This window comes from Aethalodelphis obliquidens, unplaced genomic scaffold, assembly GCF_003676395.1.
Source record: "Aethalodelphis obliquidens isolate GAN/ISIS:26980383/991018 unplaced genomic scaffold, ASM367639v1 scaffold37, whole genome shotgun sequence".
NCBI lineage: Eukaryota > Metazoa > Chordata > Mammalia > Artiodactyla > Delphinidae > Aethalodelphis > Aethalodelphis obliquidens.
Genome location: NW_020837981.1, coordinates 2,595,937 through 2,615,161, shown reverse-complemented (window position 1 = coordinate 2,615,161; position 19,225 = coordinate 2,595,937). Strand labels below are relative to the sequence as shown.

The 19,225-nt window shown below is 36.5% G+C and overlaps 1 protein-coding gene across 8 annotated transcripts in view; it reads left to right on the top strand.

The window, feature by feature from the left end:
* Positions 1 to 19,225, top strand: part of CCSER2 (coiled-coil serine rich protein 2) — a 160,173-nt gene that overhangs the window by 105,733 nt on the left and 35,215 nt on the right. For 7 of the 8 annotated variants that reach the window (XR_003437841.1, XM_027129689.1, XM_027129690.1 and 4 more), the window contains one exon: positions 14,251 to 14,334. Coding sequence is in view for 7 of the 8 variants with exons in the window: in XM_027129689.1 (XP_026985490.1) it covers positions 14,251 to 14,334 (84 nt within the window). In the remaining variant the exon portion in view is untranslated. Of the gene's footprint in view, positions 1 to 7,323; positions 7,568 to 14,250; positions 14,335 to 19,225 lie in introns of those variants that run through there. The other variant, XM_027129693.1, reaches the window with a different exon arrangement.

Here is a 19,225-nt window from a genome sequence, read left to right as displayed (position 1 = left end):
CTATGGCCTATGTATTAGATGAGGTGGAATTTTACTGAAATGGAAAGGTTGTTGACTGAAGAAAAGCAGGTTATAAAACAGTATGTGCATTATGATCATATATCTTTATCTCTATATATCTGTATACCTATATCTCCAGAAGGATATGCATGCACTAAGGCGGTAAGTGATGATACCTGGGTGGTGAGAATGTGATCTCTTTTTTTTAATTTACATTTTCTAATTCCTGATTTTCTACAATATATATTTACTGTTTTGGAAAAAATAAAAGGCTATTGAAAAAGTATGTGTCCTACTTAAAGATTAGTTATAAATTGGATATGGTTAAAATGTAGAGTATTAGGGAAGAGGCAGGAATGATAAATAGGCTTAGGGCAGATTGTAAAGGGTCTGTGTACCACAGAAGGAGCTTGGGCATTATTCTGTAGGCAGTAATAAGCTGGGATTAGTGACATGGCCAAATTGGTATTTTAAAAATATTACTTGAAGGGATCTGTGGAAAATGAATAGCAGAGAGAGTGACTTAACTCATAATATTTAGGCGGCTGTTGAGGACATCCAGGTTTTAGCTTAAAGTTTTTAAAAAGTCTTCTCTTTCCTGTATGTCTTACAGAGTTGTATGTAAAAATTTTATGTAGTGGTCATACATTTCATACTGGGCATTCTTGTAGGTTCTGTAATGTATATTATCTCTAGTTCTTGAAAAGTGGGTGATATTGGTTTCATCTCACAGTTGAAGAAGTTGAGACTCAGAGAGCTAATTATTGATAAAACCGGAGTTTTTACCCCAGTCTATATGGACTCCAAGGCCTGCTGCACACAGCGGCATTCTAGGAGATACCCTGGGGTACAACAGGAAGAGGAGAGTGTGAAGGCAGCCTCTAGCGCTCTCCTCACCATCGCCTTGCATCCCTTCAGCCAAACCCAGAACAATGGTTTATTAAATAGGCCTCTGTGTTTAAGAGTTCACTTGAACAAAGTTCTCAGTGCACACAAATAAAATTTAAAAATTGTAAACAATTGTGTTTAGTCTTGATCTATTTTTTGTTTTTGTTAATGCAACTCAAGGGTACTTCACAATTTAAACAGCGCCTTTGTGAACTTTATTTTCTTTCTCAGTAACTGTGGGATAGGGAGGATGGCAGTGATCCTATTTTAATGGTCAGAAAACTGAGACTCCCAGATTTATTGTGTTTCTCAAGGTCACCTGGTTGCATACTAATGCAGAATGTATTTTAAACCCAAGGCTTTTGAAATATTTTAGCATAATACTTCTCATATTGTATTACCTAATTTAGAGAATTTTAAATAAGAATTTTTGATCCTGATCTGAAGACAAGGGCACATACAGAATAAAAAATTTTTTAGTGGTGTCTTATTTCCTTACTTTAATTGTGTACTTCCTGTTTCAACCACTTGAAGCATAATATGCACATAGAGAAGGGTACAATTCATAAATGTCTATCTCAGTCAGTTTTCACAAACTGAAAATACCCATGGACTCAGCACCCAGCAAGAAAAAGAACATTACCAGGACCCCAGAACAGAAGCCTCTTTCAGTCATTAACCTGCATTTCTAGTGGTGACTATCTGATTTCTGAAAACATAGATGAGTTTGCCTGTGTTTGAACTTTACATAAATGAAGGAAATGTATTATATTTCCTTTTTGTGTGTGGCTCCTTTTGCTCAATATTATATTTGTGAATTATTTCATTTTTTTCATTTGTTCTTATTGCTATAGAGTATTACATGATGTGAATATACCGCAATTTATTTCATTTGTTCTACAGTTGATAGGCACTTAGGCAGTTTTTGGCTATTATGAATAGAGCTGCTACATTATTCTGGTATATGTCTGTTGGTGAACATACGTGTGCATTTTTGTTTGGTATATACCTGTGAGTGGAATCAGCTTTAGTAGATACTGTAAAACGGTTTTCCAGAGTGGTTATACTCATCCATTTTCTTCACTCTCATTTCATTATTTTTCCTGTATGCTTTTATCGTATTACCACATTGAGCATCTCTTCTGACCTTGGAGTGAGAAATGAAATATCTAAGGTGGAGTAATGGGAAGAATATGATGGTATCTTTTTCTGACATTTTTCTTTGGGATTGCAAAATATTTGATCCTGATGATTCATACCCTGTCTACCTTTTTTTGGGGATAAAAATAAAGAGGTATATAGTAGTGTTTTATGAACTGTCAAGTATGATATACAAATGTTTTGTTTTATTATTTCCTCTCAGCTCCAGTGTTGAGAATAAAACCAGTAACTTGTCCCTCACATAATTCTCTTGTCTGTCTGCCTGTCTCTGCCTCTGACTCTTTCTCTCTGTTCCTGTGTCTCTATCTCTCTGTCTCTGTATGGGGGGGGAGTGGATGCATGGGTGCAGTGGCAGGTGGATGAAATATTTACAGCAGCAGCATCCTGGGAGGGTGCACTAAGAGTTGAGGAGCTGCTGAATGATTGCCACTTGGTGGCAGAGAACTATAGAAAAGTCAGGGAACTTATGCTTCTCTATCCCCAGACTTTTCTCTTCATTCCAGGAGAAATAAGTTTATGAAATATACATAAAAAGAGCATATACAACATAAGGGTACACCTTAATGAATAATGTGAAACAGGTTTGTACTCACCACCCAGGTTAAGAAACGAGACATTAGGACGCTCCCTATGTGATCTTTCCTGATTGTAGTGCCTTCCCTTTCCAGAATCTAGTATTTCCCTTGCTTTTTCTGTTAATTTTTAACTGTCTCTGTTTGTGTCCTCATGAATATTATTTTTGCCTCTTTTAGAACTTTATATAAATGAAATTATACTGTAAGTATTTCTCTGTGAATTGCTTCTTCCATTCAGCATTTTCTTTAAGGTTCTTTCATATTTACGTTTAGTTCTGCTTCATTAATTTTCATTTTTGCACTGTCCAATTCTGTGAACAATTTCTTTCTCCATTTTGTTCCTGATGTCCATTTTGTTTCTTTCCAGTTTTTTTTTTTTTTTTTTTTGCCATGACAAATAATGTTGATATGAACTTTTCCTGGTATACTTGTGTGAAAATTCTTCTGGAGTAACTAACTAGGAGTGGAATTTCTGAATCATGGGGCATAGAAATATTCCACCCTACAAATACCAAACTATTTTCCAAAATTGTTCAATCTGTTTCACTCCTTCAAGTAATAGATGCTTTTTCTTCCATTGTTCTACATCTGAGCAACACTTCGTATTATCACACTTCTTAATTTTTGTCATGTGATGGGAATCTAGTGATATTTAGTTGTGGCTTTATTCTGCATTTCAAAATCAGGAAATCAACATTGACACATTACTACCATTTAATCCTTAGAGCCTGTTCACCATTTGTCCTGGTAGTGTCCTTTATAGCAGAAGCAGAAAGATCCAGTTTAGAATCACACATTGCTTTTAGCTGTCATGTTTCTGTAGATGTCTTCGAACTGTAGTACTTCCTCAGTTTTCTCTTGACTTTGATGACCTTAATATACTTACTCTTTTGACCAATTCTCTTGATTATAACCAGCTTCTCACCACCTGTCCTGTGCAGTTGCCCTCCTCATCCCTCTAAGATTCTGAATCCCCATGCCTGGCTGCTCACCTGTGTACACCTTCCTCACCCTACTTGGGCTCTGACTCCTTGTCAGCCCCATGGGTTCTGACACCCCACACCAGTCTCCTCCTCCTGTGGATGCCTCTTCACTCTGCTTGGGCTTGATGCCACGTGTCAGTTGATGCCTGCACGTGGATGCCCTCTTAGCCCTCCTTGGGTCTGACACCTGGCACTGGGCCTTTTCCTGCATAAGTGCCCTATTCATGCTGCTTGAGTTCTGGTAGCCCTCTCCAGGCCCTCCTGTGGGAGTACACCCACCCCACTCAGCTTAGACTCTGACAGCCCAGACCAGGCTGCCCCTGTGTGCATGCACCCTCCTCATTCTATTCAGGTTTGACACTGGAATCTTTCTTCCCCCATCCTTTCTGTGGATGCCCTTTTTACTCCTCTGAGCTCTGACTTGCCTTGGTAAGCTGACCCCCTGCAGGGACATGTTTCTCAACCCACTTAGACTCTGAAACCCTATGCTGGGCTGTCGTTTTGGGTGGAGACTTATCTTTTGTTGTCTCACCTGATGGCTTATTCAGGAAGATAAAGGAAAGTGAGGAGGAAGAGGAAGCAAATTTTAAAAAATTTATTGACTTTATCAAGGTAGAATTTGCATTCAAGTAAAGTGTACCCATTTTTAGTATGCAGCTGGAGTTTTGATGAATAGACACAGTTGTGAAACCCCCAGCCCCACCATCAAGGTATAGAACACTGCTGTTGCTGCTGATGTTCTGTCATGTCCCTTTGGAGTCAGTCTTCTCTCAAACCTGGCCCAGACAGCCATTGCTCTGCTTTCTGTTACTAAAGCTTTGTCCTTTCTAGAATTTCATCTAAAAGCTTTGTCTTCTTCTAGACCATCCAATGTGTGCTTTTTTTTGTTGCTGGATTTTTTTACTCACCATAATGGCTTAGATACTCATCTGTGTTTTGTGAGTTTCAGTACATTCCTTTTTATTGTTGAATAGCATTCCATTATACACGTATGCACCACAATTTTATTTTTATCCATTTACCCATTGATAGACATTTGAGTTGTTTTTAGTTGTGGGTTAATTGGGATAATGTCGAATCTCTAGAATAATGATGAAAGTTAATAATAATAGATGTATTCAAAAAATCAGAATTTGAATTTAGACCATTTTCCCCACTTGTTTGTTGTGGATAAATTATCTTGGATAAATTAAATTACTTAAATTTCCTATGCCTAGACTTCCTCATAAAAGAAATAGAGATTATACTAGCTCCTATCTCAGGACTGTTATAAAGAAAGCATGAGGAAATTCAGATAAAGTGCTAAGCATAGTGTCTGATGCATAGAAAGCAGTTAATAAGTAAGTGTTAGCTGTTATTTTACTGACAATAGAAACATCAACAAAGGTAAAAATGTGAAAGTTTTTTAATTGCTTGCATTGCTTACAGTTTTATGTAGCTGCCCAAAAAGCTAATTCCATTTACTTTAGTATCCATGTATTGTTATTTCATCATTCAGTATACTTTATTAAGCACTTGTTGAGTATCAAGGATTGTGGTAGTAATGAAGATAAAAAGAAAGAAGACATAATCCTTTCCTATATCTAGTGCATTGTTCTTAAAACTACACATTACAAATGGTTAGTGGGTTTTGAAATAAATTTTGTCCATCATAACTAGACTTTTTTCCTAATAAAGTAGAATGGTATAGAAACTATTAGGGGGCATCACGTATGCATGATAAGGACAGATATTGTTTTGTGAAACTTGTTTTTAGTGTGATATTTGTATCTCTCTGTCTACCATCCATCTATCCATCCACCATCTTTTTTTAGACACATGCGTGCAAACATACACACACATGCATGCACACATATTCAAGTATATATGTACATGGTTATGATGTAAAATGTATTCCTTATTGTGGGACATGGTCCAAAAAAAAAAACCTGCTCCAACAGGTAAACAGTACTATACTCAAGACTTCAAGGATAATAAATCAAAGATTTAAATTGGAAATAATGAAATAACCACTGCATCAATAAAACATTAAATCATCAATAAATCTGAGAGATGTTTGTGATGTTTTATAAAGAACCCTGCAAAACTTTGTATAAAAGATTTAGATAAAATACTGATACTTATATTCTATAGGGAGGCTAAATATTATAAAAATTATCTTAATCCATGGATATTAATGTAGTAATCAAGGCTACATTATAGTCTAGGAGAACATACGAGTATTAAATAACTGTAAGAATGATGTGTTGGCGTGTCACACTGACTTGACATCCAGGCTCCCTGGGATCAGTCTCCAGGTCCAACCCACGTAGGAATAGACTGGGCCATATGCAAGAACTTCTGGGGGACACACTGTACTGTTAGGGTCCATCCAGCTCCTAAACAGAGTTGCTAATTCCCCTGAAGCCGGATTTCATGGGAACTCCTTAGCCTTTCTCTCCGAGGCATTGCCAGGGAGTCTAGTCCATGAGAGGCACATGGGAGACCTCTATCTCCCACGGTGGGGGTGTGAGGAGTGGATGTTGGGTGGCTGGGAAGAACAATGTGTTTGAAAGAGCAAAGATAAGATACAATCTGAGTGTGTGATTGGAGCCTGTAGTTCTTCCTGGTACTATTGGTAGATGTAATACAATTTCAGCCAAAATCACAACAGTTTTATTCTGGGGATTAATCAGAATGACTCCAAAATTGTTAACACCAAAGTGTAAGATTTGTGTACATTAAGAAAGACAAAAAGAGAAGGAGGGAAAAACCCTTTAGAGCAGGTTATAATATTGACACAAATAGAAACTTAGAGCAGTGGAAGAGAATAGAAAACCCAGAAATATGTGCTGAAGTATGTACTAAAATCAGTTGGACACAGAAGGGTTTTGAAATAAATGTTGAGAAAAACTCAGTAGTATAGAAGGAATTATTTAATTTCTTGTTTTATATTATAGTAAACTCAGGTGGTTTGAAGAGTTAAATTTTTTTTTTTTTTTTTTTTTTTTTTTTTTGCGGTACGCGGGCCTCTCACTGTTGTGGCCTCTCCCGTTGTGGCAGGCTCCGGACGCACAGGCTCAGCGGCCATGGCTCACGGGCCCAGCCGCTCCGCGGCATGTGGGATCTTCCTGGACCGGGGCACGAACCCGTGTCCCCTGCATCGGCAGGTGGACTCTCAACCACTGCGCCACCAGGGAAGCCCTAAATATATTTTTTTTAATGTAGAAAAATTAGAAGAAATCTACAACTAATATTTTTAAGTGACAAAAGAAACCTATAGAAAAGGATATCCTGAGTCAGATATGTACAAATTAAACAATTAGGTTTAATTAAAAAAAAAAGTTTAAACAGAAGATATTTGTAAGTAAGGTTTGCTTAGAATATTACAGACTTTACCCATATATAACAATGTTCTAGTCAATTTGAATGCCGGGGAGAGTTTTCTGTTTTGAAAATGTCTTTGCCCCAAACCATCTGTGAGGATCAACTCATCTTTGAAACACTTATTGAAAATCAGGCTTTGTGACTCCATATCTTTAAAATCTTTCCAAATGTAGCTTGAATCATTAGATTTTCAGTCCCATAGGTGAATTACAGTATTACTCAAAAAACTATTCTCAGTGCACACATTCTGTGATGTGATGTTCATCCATATATACTTTTGTTTTTTTAAAAAGTGACTTTTGAAAAGAAAATGAAAAAAATCTCTCCTCTTCCTCTACTCCCTTTCCTAGGATGCCTCTTGTGATTGTGTTGTAGCATATCTGAAACACAAGGCAGTTTTGTTGACATCACTGATGCTGCTTGTCAGCAGAGATTGGTCAGTGCTGCCAAACCTTTTGGTTAGTCATTTCAAGTGTCCATGTCCATTGCAGCTGCTCTGGAACTCATAGGAAGATCCCAGTTTTTGCAAACTCATGGAAGAACCACTTGGGTAAGATGGAGTTTGTTATATGGTTTTCCAACAAGTTAATATGTGAAGAGTTTAATATTAGAACAAAAGTTTACCTTTCTGCTTTGTCAAAAAGAAAAGCGGAAGATCATGGACATCTTCCTCTTAGGACAGAGGAAGGTTTACCTATCTTTTGGAATCTTTAGTAAAATGCTATAAGAGTTAATGACATAAGAGTTAATCAACTTAAGGTTAATTGAATGCAATTAACTTAAGGTTAATTGCATTCAGAATTCAAAAATCCTAACTAGAACCCACTAAGACACTTCACTTAGTAAAGCAGCCAGAATACTTCGATAATCAGTTAACTATGAATTGCTTACTTTTGTGCAGTGGTGTTTTATAGTTTTTATGTATTATTTTTGTATCTATGTATTTATTAAATATGTTTATGCAAAATGCTTAGAACAGTTCCCAGCACTGGTCAATAACTGTTAGCTCCTTAGTATGTGTAGTATGAAGCATGAAAATTGCATGCATGGTTGTTATTCAGTGTTTTTAAAAAGAGAATGTTTTCTGTACATTTTATGCTTTTCCCCCGTCTAATGCTTAAAAAAACTTGTCTCAAAATGTTTCCTAATGTCTCAAAATGTTTGACCTGAACACTTCTCATCCTAGTCAAGGTTTTATAGCGAGTACTACCATTATTTAGGGTCAAAGTTATTTGGAGGGTAGGTGGTTTTATTATTGATTGGAGATTATATTCATGATCTTTAAGCTCTTGTGCTTTGATGGAAATAATAGCTTTTTCCTTCTTTGATCTGTTGAATCTAGACTACTAGTCGGTTAAAAAAAATTGGAAGGATTTTTTTTCCTTTGAGACATAGAAATAACTTAAACATTAATGACTCCCAATTGTCTTGGGCTGTACTATAAATTTATTTTATTTAGAAGAATTTTTTCAGTATTCAAAACATTGGTTTGAAATATGAGACTCGCTTTTTAATTAATTTCTAATTTTAGTACATTAATAGTAAAGAATAATATCTATATGATATAAATTCTTTGGAATGTGTTGATATTTCCTTTGTGGTGGAAAACTTTTCCTTGGCCAAATAGTAAATATTTTAGCCTTTTCAGCTGAGAGGCAAAATTGATGTTATGTAGATATTAATAAAATCATTTAAAATGTAACCATTTAAAAATGTAGAAACCATTTTTAGCTCATGGACTGTAATAAAAATGGCAGTTGACTGGAGTTCTCCTGTGGACAATAGTTTGTTAACTAACCCCTGGCTTGGAGCCTGGTCAGTTTTTGTGACTGTTCTACGTTTGTTTGACTAGGATATATATTCTCTATGTTTTATGTAGTGGTATATCTATTATATTAATCTTTTAGTATCTTTAGGATATTTTATTAGGTATATAAATCTTTATGATTGGCACATCTTCTTGGTGGATTGTTCCTGTGGTCATTAATTAAAGCCTTTCTTTATCCTCATTAATATTTTTCATCTTTAATTATACCTTAATTATAACCCGTGTGTTATAATAATATTGCTGTATCAGCTTTATTTTCCTTGGGATTGTTGAGATTTATCTGGTGTTTCTCTCTTTTTGTTTTCTTTTGTTTTATTAGGCCTTACATTAGTTTTCTAGGGCTGCCATAACAAGGTACCACAAGCTGGGCAGCATAAACGACAGAAATTTATTCTCTCAAAGTTCTAGAGGCTAGACATCTGAAAACAAGATGTCATCAGGGCCATGTGTTCTTTGAGGCTCTAGGAGAGGAACCTTCCTGCCTTTCTAGCTTCTGGAGGTTGCTGGCAATCCTGGCCATTCCTTGGCTTGTAGATGCATCACTCCAGTCTGCTTCCATCTTCACATGACCCATGCTTCCAAATTTTTGTGTTCTTACAGGGACACCAGTCATATTAGATTTAGGCCCCACCCTAACCCATTATGACCTCAACTTGAATATATCTGCAAAGATCCTATTTCCAGATGAAGTCATAGTCACAAGTTCTGGGTTAGATGAATTTCTAGGGGGACACTATTCAACCTGTTACAGTTCTATTGAGGTATAATATGCATGCAGTAAAATTCAGTCTTTTTTGTTGTACAGTTCTGTGAGCTTTGACAAACGCATGCAGTTGTGCAGCTATTATAATCACACTTTAAAATTTCTTTTCTTTTTTCCTTTTAAGTCAATCCCTATATCCACTGCTAGCTCCTGGCAACCACTGATCTGTTTTATGTCTCTGCAGTTTTGCCTTTTCAAGACTGTCACATACGTGGACTTGTATATTTTTTAGTCTTTGGAGTCTGGCTTTTTCACTTACTGTAATGCATTTCAAATCCAGTCATGCTGTAACATGTACCAGTAGTTTCTTCCTATTTATTACCGAGTAGTATTACACTGTATGCATATATCATAGTCTGTTTATCTGTTTACCAGTTGAAGGATATTTGTGTCTCTTTCCAGGTTTTGGCAATTCTGAATAAAGCCACTGTAAACATTCATGCACAAATTTTCATGTGAGGTTGTTTTCATTTCTTGCCTGGGGGTGGGGATTGCTAGGTTGTGTGGTAAGTATATATTTAACTTTTTAAGAAATTGCCGAACTGTTTTCCAAAGTGGTTATATGATTTTGTATTCCCCCCAGCAATTAATGAAAGTTCCAATTGTTTTACATCCTTGTCCACACTTGGTATTGTCAGTATTTTTCAAAAGTCGTTCCCATAGGTATACGTTGGTATCTCACTGTTTAATTTGCATTTGCATAATAACTAATGATATTGAGCATCTTTTGTATGCTTATTTTCCAATTGTGTATCTTTGGTGAAGTGTCTGTTTTGCCTATTAACAAAAATTTTGTCTGTTATTATTGATTTTTGATAGTTCTTTATATATAAGTCCTTTATCAGGTATATAAATTATGAGACAAATGAATATTGAAAAAATGGAATGCGCTTTTTGGGAAAGTATTTACAATTGTGCGTTAATGGAGTCAGTTAAAAACCCTAGACTTGGGCTTCCCTGGTGGCGCAGTGGTTGCGAATCTGCCTGCTGATGCAGGGGACACAGATTCGTGCACTGATCCGGGAAGATTCCACATGCCGCGGAGCGGCTGGGCCCATGAGCCATGGCCGCTGAGCCTGCGCGTCCGGAGCCTGTGCTCCGCAACGGGAGAGGCCACAACAGTGAGAGGCCCGCGTACCACACACACACAAAAAAACCCCCAGACTTTCACATTATCATTATTTTTGTTGTTGCTATTGTTAAAAAATAGCCACTTTATAAATGCCTTTTGCCTTTTTTGCAGTTTTGCTAATGATTTTGCAATTGTTAAAAAACCTGCTTTGGTTTTATTGATTTCCGTTTCTTGATTTTCAGTTTCATTAATTTCTGTTCTCTATTATTTTTGTCTGTTTGTTTTGGCTTTAGTTTGCTCCAGTTATGGATTTGACACCTTTGCTTTAACATAAGTATCTCATACAATAATTTTTCCTTCTAAGCACTGCTTTAGTTGCATTCCACAAATTTTGATATGTGGTGACTTCATTTTCCTTCCTTTCAAAATATTTTCTCATTTACTTTGGGACTTCTTCTTTTGACCCACAGATCAAAGAAATTTGTTATTTACTTTCTAAGTGTTTGAAGATAATTTTTCTGTTATTAATTTCCAGTTAAATTCCCTGATGTTCAGGGAGCACATTCTATTTTCTCTACTTTTAAATTGAGCTTCTCAAATATGTAGGTTCATGTCTTTCACCAGATATGAAGTGTATTTATCCATTATTTCTTCAAATATTTTTCTGCCTCACACCCTTCCTTCTGTGACTTCAATGATATGAATATTAGATCTTTTGTTATTGCCCCACAGCTCCTGCAGCAGGCTCTGTTTTTTTTCTCTTCATTGTTCAGAGTGGATGATTTATGTTGATATATCTTCAAGTTCACTCTGTTACCTCAAATGCTGGAATTTAGTCCATCCAGTGCATTTAAAATTTTTGATTATTGAATCTTTGCAGTTTTAAAATTTTCATTTGTTTCCACTTTGTATATTCTGTCTTCGCTGAGACTTTCTCTTTCCATTCCCTTTAAGATTTCATCCTTACTTTTGGAGAATTTTTATAATAGCTCTGTTAAAATCTTCTAATTAATTTCAACTTCTCTTTTATTTTGTCATTGATGTTTGTTGATTATCTTTTTCTGTGTGACTTGAGATTTTCTTTGTTGTTTTTACATTGAGTAATTTTGGATTACATTTTAGATGTTCAAATGTTGTGTTGTGAGACTCTGGATCTTGTTTAAATCTTATGGAGAATATTGTTTTTTGGGTTTTTTTGTTTTTCTTTTTGTGGTACACGGGCCTCTCACTGTTGTGGCCTCTCCCGTTGCGGAGCACAGGCTCCAGACGCGCAGGCTCGGTGGCCATGGCTCACGGGCCCAGCCGCTCTGCGGCATGTGGGATCTTCCTGGACCGGGGCGCGAACCCATGTCCCCTGCATCGGCAGGCGGACTCTCAACCACTGCGCCACCAGGGAAGCCCTGTTTTTTGTTTTTTTTTAAAGCAGACAAATGATCTGATTAGGGTCAGACTGCAAGTTCTAATTAGCCACCTTTGGATTTTGGTTGTAGTATCAGTTGTTTCCAAAGCCTCGGCCATGCTTGCCACATCTGTTTTGAGTGTACACCTTCCAAAGGCTAGCTTGGGACCTGGGCATAGTTTTAGTTTATTTCTCAAAGTCTTTGAAATGCTATTTAGGATCAGTTACGAGCAACTGTGGTGTTCAGGAATGGTGAATCTAGTAATTTACATACAACTTCCTGCAGTCATTTTCTTTATGACTTCCTTATTTTCCTTATTTTCTATTTCCCTGGGCTCACCTTTTTATTCCTGTACAGTGAAAACTGATGTATTATTTTTCCTGTTCTGCTTCTTCCCACGACTACCTCCATGTCCAAGGCAGTTGAGTTTATGTTGTCCTCCTCTTCTTTGAGGTTCCTGCTCTGCACTGGGCAGGAAGTTATTGTGGATGTTGGGAAATAAGTCAAATTTTACAGTCCTTTTTTCTCAAATATATACTTGTTTGTAGGACTGGCCCTGTTTTTATATGTCAAGGCAGAGATAAACTTTTTACTGAGATGAATCTTGTAAAATTTCTTTTTCTTTTTTTAAAACATTTTTTAATGTTTTCTGAGAACATTTGTTCTTCATTAGGATGTTACATTCTCTCTCAGGTCAGATTCTTAATGTCTGTATGGTATCACCAATAAAAATGTAATTTATCTCTGCTGGAAATTTGGCAACTGCTAATACTTCACTGTCAATCACTGTTAACCTGTTCAATTTTTCTAAATACTCATTCCTAGGCCCCATCGCTAGAGATTCTGATTCAATAGGTATACAGTACAATAAGTAAAGAAGAAAATGATCTACATACTTATGTCTCCTATTTTAGCACTCCTGTTTCAATACAGGACATTTCCATGGTCTGGGAGATTTCCTTCAGGACAGATAGGTCTGAGGAAGGTTGCTATGGCAGTACTCCTTGAAGGTTGTTGACTCAGTGGGTGTCCCAAGGCAGCTAGGTACCATCTGAACAAATAAGGTATTGAGCCGCAGTTGTACTGCCTTGGTCAGGGACTCAGTCCCTCACCATCATCCCAGGCATATTCTTTTCTCGTTCATCTTTCTTAAGGTTGTCCGTGAATCATTGAACATGCCATTTTTCAGCTGGTTATTCCTAAACCACTTCAGCAAGGGGTAGGACATAATACTATTCTGTCATTTTTAAAAAATTGAGTTTAAGGACAAAAATTTAATTTTTTCAATTTTTTAAATTGAGGTATAGCATACATTCAGTAAAGTGCTTAAGGTGTACCCATCTTAAGTGTAAAGCTTGTACTTTTCATTTGTATGTACGCATACAGACAAGACATAGAACATTTCCAGCATCCTTATGGAGTATAATGCACTTTACTGTCAATAACCCCTTTCCCCTGAGTCAGCCACTGTTCTTCTGATTTGTAGCACCATAAATTAGTTTTGCCTTTTCTCAAACTTCATATAAATAGAGTCATGCAATATGTATCTAGTATTTTTAATCAAATGATTTTTGTGGTCAAACCTTTTTTTTTTTTTTGTGGTACGCGGGCCTCTCACTGTTGTGGCCTCTCCCGTTGCGGAGCACAGGCTCCGGACGCGCAGGCCCAGCGGCCATGGCTCACAGGCCCAGCCGCTCTGCGGCATGTGGGATCTTCCCGGACCGGGGCACGAACCCACGTTCCCTGCATCGGCAGGCGGACTCTCACCCACTGCGCCACCAGGGAAGCCCATGGTCAAACCTTTTTGAGCCATTTAATATTATTGTTTCTGACTCCTTTATACTCAGAACACCACAGCTGATTCAAATCAGATTTAATTTGACTTTTATTTTACATTTTTCATAGGTGAGGTAGTCTTAAAATTTTTAAGGAAATTTCCCATATTCCTTTTCCCACTTTAAAACTTTCAGTGGCTTTCTGCATCATCGACTTGTATAGTGTATGTTATTTATTCCCACAAAATATTCTTTCCTGAGCTCTGTTGTTTCCTGTTCCACATTTCTTTCTACCAGTGCATAGAGATGAAAAGGAGATTTCTAAAATCTTATTTCCTGTTTGCCATGCTTATATTTGGCCTGGGGTGAATTCAGGTTGAATTCAGTGTCTGCAGTTAATTGTATTAATCTTACGTTTTCTTTTTCTTCTTTCTGACAGCATGATGAAAGTGGTTCATTGCATGATGTTCAACTCTCCTTGTCATCTAGTCCAGAACCAGAAGATGGTGATCAAATATACAAGGTATGATGACTAGGTAGTCATGCTGAATTTTTCAAAAAAAATTTTTTATTACTAAAATTATAAAGCAATAATAATTAAAACATTTAATAATAAATATATTAAAACCTGCAGCTTTGCTGTCTTGGATTTTAGTCAGATTTCTTTTACTACCTTATTAAGTTAAAATGATATCACTGTGGTGCTTTAATTTGAGTTTGTCTTATCAGTTGGATAATCATCTGTCCCTGTATTAATATTGGTACAGGATTCTTTTTAAAAAAATAAAAATCATTAAATTCTTTTTTATAATTATGAATAACAGTTTTTAAAATATGACTACCAACAAAAATTAAAACAGTTAATAGGTACTTCTCATATATAATCACAACATTGAAGAAATATTAATGAAAATGACATTTTTTTTTCTTGTTTAATGATAAAATTATAGAATGCAGATGCAGGTTAGTGTTTGAAGGTGTATTTCTTTATAGTTCTCATCTTGAGGTCTATTTTTAGTTGAAGAAAGCTCTTTTTGTTTTTTGCATCTACCTGAATCACATATTTACTTCTTAAGCACATACAGGTATTCTTGATGTCTTTCATGTTTCCAAGTAAAATTATTGTTTCCTTTCACATTCTGTTTTCAAGGTATAATAGTCAGTGTGTGCTGCTTATCTGTAGTAACAACCTCAAAATATTGGTGGCTTACAATAACAAAAGTTTATTTCTTGTTATTTCTCGATATGTTGCATTTTGGTTGTAGATCAATGGGACTTCACGTGTCCTCTTCGTTCTGAGATCCAGGCTGAAGGATCAGCACTTATCCTGGGACATGTTTTTTGTACCTGAGGGAAAGTAGCATTGGCATAATAACATGTGGATTCTGCTTGGATGTAACATATGTCGTTTCCAAAACAGGTCAAGTGGCCATGCTTGGTATTAGGGGTCAGAGAAGCGTAATTTTCTCATAGGATGTGGAATGACCTATTGGGAACAAATTTATGTGTAAAACACAAAATCAAAAGAATATAGGATAGTAGTCACATCTGGTTATCTAATCTTGGCTTTTCAACATGTTACCTACCTGTTGTCATATAAATTTCTTCCTGTCTCTGGGCTTCCATCCTATTGTGAGTATAATAATAGGTTTGCAGTAGGACATCTCTTTTTAAAAAACTTTTACTTGCATACTCAATTGAGAACCATTGATTTAGATGATTTCTGATTATCTCAGTTTTTTTAAGTTTTGTGACTGATATTTTAAGAGTAAAGTTGACTTTTTTCCTGAATTCTTTTTTGTGAAAAGTTTTTTACATGTAAAGAAATTCTTTTTAAAGAAAAAAAGTTTAATTCCAACTTTTTTATAGAATTAATGTCTTCATTTTGTCCATCTTCCTTTACAGTTTGTCTGTTAATTTAATACTACATGATAGACATATCATGTATTTATTTCTTGTCCCCAATGCCTTCCTTTCAGGCAGATCATTCCTAGTCTTTCTTCCTTCTTTCCAAGGTGAGATGCAATAGCTCACACTGTCTCAGCCCAGTACACTAGACTGTCCTTCACTTTCATCAGCAAATCCCCAAGTATGTCATCTTCTTATCCAAGATGGTTTCGCAGTTCAGTTTCAAATGATACAAATATGGTGACTTATACCATTACAATTTTAGGGTCTAAAATCTACACTGGACCTGCCATGTCTACAGTCTTTCCTTTATCTCAGGACAGCTGTCTCTCCCATTCCCTTGATGAGCTGTTCCAGACATTGGCCACTCTCCTCAGCCTCTTTCTCAGCTACTCTTCTCAACTTCTGCAGGTGGCCTTGTGTTTTTCAAGCAAGATCTTCTGCTGCCTGCCTTCTGACTTAGTCTGTGTCTGTGTCACTCTCAATCACTTTATTCCAGTTGTAGGGAAAAGTGACCGCTGTGCTGTGGAAAACCAACCTTTCTTCTCGTGTTCTGGACTCTTATCTTCTGCTGCAGTTAAAGACCTCCTCTCTCATCTCTCTTCAGTGTGCTTTCTCAACTTCCCCTTCATCCTCACCTTATAAATTTCTGTATCTTACCTATCCTAAATTCAGTAAATCGAATAAACCTTTTCTTGACTCTCCTTAAACTACCTTTCCAGTTAATATGGAAACCTGGGAAAATAGACATTTGGCATGGCCTTTGTCGTCCTACAAGCTTTATCCCTTGGTTTTTGTGTCACTTCTGTCTGAATTCCCTATATACCCCTTAACATCGCCCCCCTCCATTTTCTTTGTAGGTTCCTTTTCTTCTTTAGAATGTAGATTTATATCTTTAGTCCAGTCCTCATCAAACTTTCTACTGTCATGATTTCACATATAACATATATATTGATAACACATAAAATCAGTCTCTCTCATACTTGGTAATCCAGTTGTCCCACTGGACATTTCCACTGTGTGTCCCACTCACAGATGGAATACCTCTAACACACCTCTCAAGAGGTGTGTGTACCTCTAGCAATGTATTTACAACTCAAAAATATTCCTCATTGGGGAATTCCCTGGCGGACCAGTGGTTAGGACTCAGCGCTTTCACTGCCAGGAGCCCAGGTTCGATCCCTAGTCAGGGATCCCATGAGCTGCACGACACTGCCAATATACATATATGTATTTCTCTTTGGACATATTTCTCCTTCATTCTCTGTTTCTATTTACTATATCATCTAAGCTAGAAATGGAGATGTCAGTCTTGACTACTTCTCTGTGCTCTTCTCTCTCATGCAGTGAATTGCCAACATCTCCTTTTCTCCTGTTTCTTCTCCTCCCTATTATCACTCTCTTGGGTCAGGCCCCTGCTCTTACCTGACATATTACAACATCTTGATAACCAGTTTCCTAGCCTAGTTTTGTTGTTGTCCGTGTCAAGTATATCCTCCAAACAGCTGTCAAAGCCATCTCAAATGCAGATCTATCTGTTACTCCCTGACTAAAGCCATGCTTGATGTTCAGGCCCTCTATGATCTGGCCCTTGCCTAATTTACTAACCACATTGCTCCCCACTGTATACCACAGCCTTCATGTGACAGCATCACTGCCTGTAATTCTCCAAATATGCTATGCTTGTCCCCATCTCTGTATTGTCTTATAGAATCCCTTACCCTAAAATACAAAGCCTGACACACTTTTGTGTCCTTAGAACTTTTTACTTATCCTTTAAGACTACACTGGAATTACCCATTTCCTGATGTGTTCTCCTTTGCCTGTCTTTATGTGTAAAATCCTTAGAGCAGTGCCTATTCTAAAGTAAGTGCTATATGCATGTCGGCTATAAATGTTATTACCATATTGTGTTTTGATTTCAGCTTTGAGTCCATTTCCTCCAGCACCAGCAGAACCTAGCCATGACTGAATGATGGCTGTGTAGTATTCCATCAAGTCGCTTACTGTATTGTATTTCAGTTGTCCTCTTACAGGACAATTCTAAATTTGTAACTTTAAGAGAATATCTTATTATAGGTTTTCTCGTACTTAGGATCATTTCTTTGGCATAGGAGTTGGATAACTGAATCAGAGAGTGCAAGTAATTTTTATGACTTTTGTATATACAGGCATACGTTTGTCCAGAAACGTCAGTTGTTATGTCTGATAATGTACCATTTTTTCTGCAGTCTTGTTAATCACATTGAGTATTTCTCCCCCAATTTAATACCTGTAAAACAATACCTTTAATACTTTAATTTGTATTTCTTCAATAAGTCAAATAGAACATTTTTCCAGTTATATGTATATTTGTGAGAACTGACTATTTGTCTATTGGGGCCTAGAAATGATCTTATATGTTTGAACAGTCTCCTAATACACTTGAGTTATAAATTCTTTGTCATATTAGCACAGGTTTTCACCAGCTTTTAACTTTAATGTTAATTGTATAGATGCTTTAAATTTTTATATAATCAAATATACTTATCATTTCTTAATAGCTTAGTTTGCCACTTAGTTTAAAAATATGTCCTTCATGATTTGCAGTCCATCTTTTTTTTTTAGTCTTGATATATTATTTTTTAAAGGCCCTAAACTCTTTAAATTCAACTGGAAGTCATTTTTTATATATAATAATTAGTCTTTCCCAATTGTGGTATACATAACAGCATTTTAAAAAATATTTTCTTCCCTGTTGTTTCTTCCCCATTGCGATGCTTATTTGATATGTGAAAGCCTTCATAAAATGTCTGTTTCCAATCTCTTGTTAATGAGACTGCAATATTATTTTTTGTTCCCAATATATCTGAAGACGAGTGTATACTTTGCTCATGACCAACACATTATAATTATTTGCTCACTTTTCTCTCTGGAAAGATGTATCATTCACATATATATTCTACAGTTTATCCCTGAACAACACAGTTTTGAACTGCATGAGTCCAGTTACATGCGGATTTTTTTCAATAATATATACTGTGGTACTACACCGATCTGCAGTTGGTTGAATCCAAGGATGTGAGCCTTGTGGTTGTGGAGGAACTGTGGATGTCAAGGGCCGACTAAAAGTTATACCCAGATTTTTGACTTTGCAGAGGTTCGGTGCCCCTAACCCCTGCTTTGGTGCCCCTAATCCCTGTGTTGTTCAAGAGTCAACTGTGATTTCCTTGCTTGCATTACTTCATCAGTATATATATATTACTTCATCAGTATATATTTCAGTATATATTTCTGGATAATTGAATAGCAGTAAACAAAATGGGCTAACTATAGGGTAATGATACCTTATACTTGGAAATGTAACTGGATTCCTGCTAACCTTGACAATAGGTTTCTCTTAATACTATTAGGAACTTAGACTAAGTTAACAGGGTATTTACTCTTTGATTTAGGCAGTTCTCATGAAAGTAGCTCATGGAAAAAGAATCTTCCTTGTTATCCTTCAGGCACATTTATCTTTCTGC